Below are 6,754 nucleotides of genomic sequence, written 5' to 3'. Positions count from 1 at the left end.
AATTGTGTAGATACTGCATACAATGTCCCGTTTGAAAGTTTCATGACTGCAAGCTCAGACGGCAACAAAATGTAGAAACTTTGCAGGGAGGTGAATACTTTTGCAAGGCACTGTATATATATATAATAAATTATACTGATAATAATAGTTGTCATTATTATTATCATTTGTTCTTATCATTAATATGTTTATTTTTATGATTATTAATATAATTTTTACAATGATGTGAATTATGTATGTAGATTTGAGTTGGAAATTCCAGAATGATTAACATACCAGATTCAAGAGTTTCTGAATCATTTCATGAGTTTATACTATTAGGCTGGTTACTGTGTTGCGTAGTTTGTTTATCAGGTGAATCACAAGAGTCGTTTCAAACGGAACTGTCCCCCAGTGGCGCAGCTGTATGTCTGCGGACTTACAGCGCTAGAATCCGGGTTTCGATACCCGTGGTGGGCAGAACACAGATAACCCATTGTGTAGCTTTGTGCTTAATTACAAACAAACAAAAATCTGGCTCAAATTTCATGGTACACTATTAGGCTTAACAACTTCAGCGATTGCACAAGCTCAATGAGATAATGCGACAGGAGAAATTTCTATTGTGCTGCTACCTACATTTTTTTCAACGAAATGATTTAAAAATGGCGGATGATATCTTATTTGATTTACTACATATGGAAATGATTGTTTCAGTTTTTCAACCAGATTCAAATGATTGCAAGGTATTGCTATATTATTTTTCAATTAAAATTTTTAAATAAAGTAATTTTTAATCTGCAAAAGAGAATAAAGAGGAATGTACAAGTGGGAATATAGTTTCAAATTTGCGTAGCACAAGAATCACACCCATTGGCCTAATGCGTCTCAGTCACATTTAAGAGTTAACAAGTAACATTAGGCATTAGGTTAACACTGGTTGCGAATACCGAAGCATGGAAATCATAAGTTTGGGACATTACACGAGATTTAGGATCTTACATTTTATTTTTTATTGCTTTAGAAATAGAAGATATATATATCCTAGAACGAGTAAAAGTAAAAATTAGCTCGGAGGCTACGTAATCAGTTACAAAGTCGAAGCAAGTGTTATGTAATGACAAAATAATTTAATATTGCAATGCAACTACACTGAACTAATGAACTAAAATATGTAATACGAGAAAGCGACAGATTTTCTTCTCCACAATTCATTATTGAAAAGTTTCAACTCTTGTGTTTCGTTGTCATGCTGTTTCCCATTGTAGATAGCATGTATAAGAAATAAAGTAAATTTGGTATTCAAAATTCTATTTGTGGGTGCATGATTACAAATTACCATAGATTTTTTGTAAGATTTTATACAGTACTTTCATTAGTAATAGTATAGACTTGTATATCTGTATGTAATTTGTAAATATAGAAACTTCATTATTATTGAATAACGTATTATGAAAAGTTAACAATAACATGCAAATTTATAAAATCCATTTCTCATTGAATAACTAAGTAACATATTACATAAATAAATTGATAAATTAAAAGAGGGTTTAAATATTCAGTAAACTTACTAAATACATAATTTTCATTTCAAGGATCACTGATTATTTTTTATCAGGCAATACCAAAGACCAGGAAATAATGGTTAATATTGGTTGTTTATACACATCAAAACAATACAGAATTTATATCAAATAAAGAAAAAGGGCAAAATGAATCAACTGTGTTTATCTGATTTTTTATTCAGAAGTTCTCTTTGTTCCTTTGTATGATGGAAAAACAATACTTTTAAAAACTAAAAAAAGGGAGGAGGTGGTTGCAAAAAAGGAAGTTGGAGGGGATGCTAAACATGTAATGTTTTATATTTGTCCATATTGTAAGGTTACATAATTGTGGTAAAGCTGCTACTGCTAGCATAGTGCAAATGTTAATTTGCCATATTTAAAACATTTGTGCCAGTTTAGTTGTTAATTAAGTGTATGTGTGTATGAATTATGGTCTGCTACAAATTGAAAATAGCCAAAAAAATTTAGATGTTCTCAAGAACATAAATGCATGCCTAAAATTACTACTGTTTTTTTTTTTTAATATCACCTACAAGTGTGATATCACGTAATTATATTTCTAATTGTATATAATACATAAAATAATAATAGTGTGAATCTTTTAAAAGTAAATGAAATTATTTATAATGTTTGTGAAATTGAATGCTAGAAGTATTGTTGAAGTTGAGAAGCATAAAGGGAATCAGTGTTATTTAAGAACTTATATCAGTACTGTATTTTCTGACCTTAATAAACCTATGCCTGCAACCATAGCACAAGTTACAGAAGAAAAAAGACCCTACTAACTGGCAAGCAAAATCAAAATATGTTTTAGACCACTGTGTTATGAAAGACCTTGTTTAGAAATAGCGGGTAATCATAAAAGACTTGTAAAAAAATGAGCTCTATAGGTGTAGGGGATAAATTAGTAAATTGGATAGAAGAGTGGCTGGATAGGAGAAAGCAGAGGGTTGTTACAAATGGAGTTCAGTCAAACTGGATGAATGTCACAAGTGAGGTACCTCAGGGCTCAGTCTTAGGACTTTTGCTCTTTTTAATTTACATCAATGACATAGATGAAGGGATAGTCAATAAAGTACTTAAATTTGCAGATGATATTAAGGTCTTGAGTGTTACTAGCTTTGGAAAGGATGCTGCTGATTTATAAAAGAATTTAGATCATTTAATGAGTTGGGCAAATAAATAGCAGATGGGTTTTAATTATAATAAATGCAAAATAATGCATGTGGGTTATCATAATTTGAATTATAAGTATAATTGGGATGGGAATAACCTTCATAGTGTTATGAAGGAAACAAATTATGGTGTAATAGTTGATCAGTCTCTAAAGCCATCGAAGCAGTGTGTAGTGGTAGGGCAATTAAGATTTTAGGTTGTATATATAGAAATATTGAATATGAGTCTAAAGAGGTTATACTTTCATTGTAGTATGGTTAGGTCGCATTTGGAGTATTGTGTTCAGTCTTTGGCTCTTTACTTTAGGAAGGATATTGAATTGTTAGAAACAGTTCTGGGAAGGGTTACAAGAATGGTGCCTGGGATGGAGGGGTTGTCATACGATGAGAGGCTGAAATCTCTCAAATTGTTTTCTCTTGAAAAAAGAAGAGTTAGGGGGGATCTGATTGAGGTGTTTAAGATTGTAAATGGAATTGATAGTGTTGATGTATCATCTTTTTTTATATTTAACAGTGAGAATAGTAGGACTAGGGGACACAAATATAAATTTTAGCAAGGTAGGAGTCATCTTCAGCTAAGACAGTTTTATTTTTCTAACAGGGTGGTTGGCCTTTGGAATGGGTTGCCTTCAGATGTTGTAGAGGCAGTAAATTTAAGTGAGTTTAAGAAAAAGCTTGATAAGTATATGAATGAAAAAGGCTGGGTTTAAAATATTTGTATTTTATTTTTAAATCATTTTAATTTAGTTTTGAGGATGGAACAGCTGAGATGGACCAATAGGTCCCATTTTGTTCGAAGATATTATGTTATGCAATAATCACACAGACCAATCACTTTTTTTAAACAAAATTTTGAAATTTCTTACCATGCTTGAATTTTCAAATCAAAGATTGCAGATGTCATTGTTATGACAGTGCTCACAATATATTTGGAGAATACAAATTCATTAAAGCATATCAAAAGATATGCTGTTTTATTCATTACTAGCTGAGGGTACCATTAAGGAAGCAAAAATTATATAAAGGACTGTGTTGAATAGTGTTCTCCTCCTTTCTTTTGTTATCAAATCCCTAATGACCTCATTAAATGCTAATTGCATACTGTATTTTGTGGAAGGTAATAATTAACTTATTCAACAGATTAAGTATTTGTTTTAAATTCAAAGCCAAAAGTCTGTTAAAAAAATGGAAATGTACCCTATTTCAGGGGCTTTTTATCCCCCTTCTTAGCTAAAACTCCTAAAATATAATATCCCATGTACACTGTCAGACAGTTTTCAGTTACCATACAAAAAAATATGGTAATCAAGCCAACAAATTCTGTGTGATGCAAGCCAAAAGATCATAAAAAGAGAAAATATGTCCTGTTTCAGGGGCTTTTTTTTTATCCCTGTTTTTAGGCAAAAATCCTAAAATAAAATTGCCCATATATACTGTCAGACACTGCAGCACTTGAAGTTCTTTTAGGCAGGATTAGAGTAAATTAATCTATGAGACCTTTTTTCCTTTTTATTAGCTATATTTTTGTGTGCCAGCAATACCAAGGTTCAATTTTATTACTCATCTGGATCTCTACCAGCCTACCCTCAAATTGAAATTCTTTTAGGCAGGATTAGAGTAAATTAATCTGTGAGACCTTGGGTGTGGTCAAATACATCAATCAAAAGGGTTTGACCTCATGAGTCCAAAACTGTATTTAGATCTCAAATCAGTCAAGAGATGACGGAGCTATGAGATAAAGGTTTGTACTTGAACAAAAAAAAATCAGCTGTTTTATGAGCCACTATGCTGTGGCTCAAAATGTTTTGTGCACTGCACTACTGTTTGAAAAGGAAAACTTCAACTACCTTTATATCTCTCACTGTATCACTATATGGCATTAATTTTCAGTCAATCAACAGTGAACAGATGAGAATATGTTAGATTATTTTTATGATTTATATTAGGCCTATAAGGAAGTGGCTTACCAGATTCTGAAGTTTCTATGGACTGTTATACTTGTGCATATAAGAGGGGTGCAGCCAGTACTTTGAGTTCAGTAATATAAGTGGATTCATAATATAAATTATTCGGGAAAATGAGTATTTTGTACTGAAACTTTCAGTTGTACAAGTAGCATTAGAAAATGTATGCTATTAATGCTACTAGAAAGAGTATGTATGTACTCATCAACAGTCTAAGGAGTGGCATACCCTAGTGAAGTTAAGACATTTTTGCAGCTTGAAAATTAGGCAGAGTGTTTGTGAAAGATGAAAATTAAATAGCCAATATGAGTTGCCATGTGCATCTGATAAAAAACATTTTGAAGATATGAACTTGGCAGAGTTGCACACTACCTCACCTTTGCTAAGTAACTGTTTTGTCAACTTCACATCACTTAAGCTGAAACATCAGAAAGATTGTTGACTCTTATGACAACAGAACAAGAAAATTATGCTTAGGAGTTGCTAGCAAAAGCAATTGATGCCACAGACATGTCATTTAACCAAGTTCTCATACTAACTCAGTTGCCTTCCACTGCATAATCCAGCAATACGATTTCAAACCTGATATTGACTGTCAACCCTTATAATGAAAATAGAACTGAAAGAAATGATAATGACATGAAGCTGAAGGTAACAGAAGCATGTACATGGTCCTTTGTTATGATGGTTAGTCACCCATGAATGAACATTTGTGTGAATTTCATAATTACTACATTAATATCAGTTGTCTTGAAGACCATCAACACAGCTATAGACATAAAATGGTGAACATATGGCTGAAAAAATTTCAAGGTCATGGAAAAAAAATTATGATGTAACAAATATTAACAACATGAACAAAAATACCTTAATTTTTCTAACAGTATGGTTAGCTTACAAAATGAGGTTACTATCAACAGAAGTGGAAGCTGGCACTTCACAAGTGTTTAAGAGGGAATCAATATTTTCTGAGAAATAAAGAGTGAGTTTAAATTTTGACTTTTCTCAAAGGTGGGTGTGCAAAAAAGGCATGAAGGACCAAATGGTTCTTTGTTGTTCCTAAGTTACATAACATTTAAGTGACAACATTTAAAAACAAAAAAACAACTCAAATCCAGCCCTGATAATTTCAGACTTTGTTGAGCCTTTCCTTAAATTTACTGCATCCACAACATCTAAAGGCAAACCATTCCAAAGGCCAACCTCCCTCTTAGAAAAGTTATGTCCACTCATTCTACAATTTTGGCTATTAAATATGAGAAATCTTCAACAAACAAAGGTAAAATGGGCAGCAACTGCCTAGTTCAGAGTGAAACTTGTAGAACAGTGTTTTTGGAGACTAGTTTACAAAAGTAGCTTGCTCTGGTTTCAAAAGATTTTCGTCCTCAGATAGGCTTGCACAGATTTTATCAGGGATTTATATGGTATCTTGGAGGATTGAAGTGGACATTATTTGATGGTAGTTCCTGTAAGTGGTTTGTAGGACAAGTGCTGATTTGACAACAGTATCCATAACTGTTGATTTCCAGGCTTGAGTCTTTATTTAGTGGTAGTTTAATCATATTGATATAGAAAGATTTTCAGAATTTATCTGAGTCAATGTGTTTGTTACGTAGGAAGGAAATATACTGTAACAATTTCAAACACAATAACTCAGATAAAATCTGCTCTGGCAGAATTCTGTTTTTGTCAGTCTTGTGTAGTCTTTGTGTTCTTTTATTCTTGTCTCAGAATGGTTTCCAATTTGTCAAGTGTAGGTTTGTTTGTAGAAAGATTTTATTCCATAAATGCCATTTTTGTGTTCTTCATCAGTTGTTCTTTGCATAGTTTGGAATAGAAAATCTTACAGAACACTCAGATGCATCCTTGTCTATCCTAGGCAGATCAATCAAGGTCCAAATCCTAGAGAATGAAACCTTCAGAGTGAGAGTTAAGGAAATTATTTAACTTTTTTCTTTACTAAATTGCTTATCATTCTTGAATCAGCTATATCAAAAATTTATCTCTCTTTTTTTTTACTTTTCCTTTCTTATTTTTAATGTACTCCGTAGAAACGCTAGTTAGAACGTAC

At 32.2% G+C, this 6,754-nt stretch overlaps 1 protein-coding gene across 1 annotated transcript in view; it reads left to right on the top strand.

Annotated features, from left to right (window-relative positions):
• Window positions 1-607: 607 nt before the first annotated feature.
• Window positions 608-6,754, top strand: part of LOC106462324 (trafficking protein particle complex subunit 6B-like) — a 17,302-nt gene continuing 11,155 nt past the window's right edge. Inside the window, exon 1 of the mRNA XM_013922228.2 lies at window positions 608-725. Coding sequence (XP_013777682.1) covers window positions 645-725 — 81 coding nt within the window. The 5' untranslated portion in view covers window positions 608-644. The remainder of the gene's footprint in view (window positions 726-6,754) is intronic.

Source organism: Limulus polyphemus, unplaced genomic scaffold (genome assembly GCF_000517525.1).
Source record: "Limulus polyphemus unplaced genomic scaffold, Limulus_polyphemus-2.1.2 Scaffold1142, whole genome shotgun sequence".
Classification (NCBI taxonomy): Eukaryota; Metazoa; Arthropoda; class Merostomata; order Xiphosura; family Limulidae; genus Limulus; species Limulus polyphemus.
The sequence above is the reverse complement of the archived record's forward strand: the minus strand, read 5'-3'. Positions and strand labels throughout refer to the sequence as shown.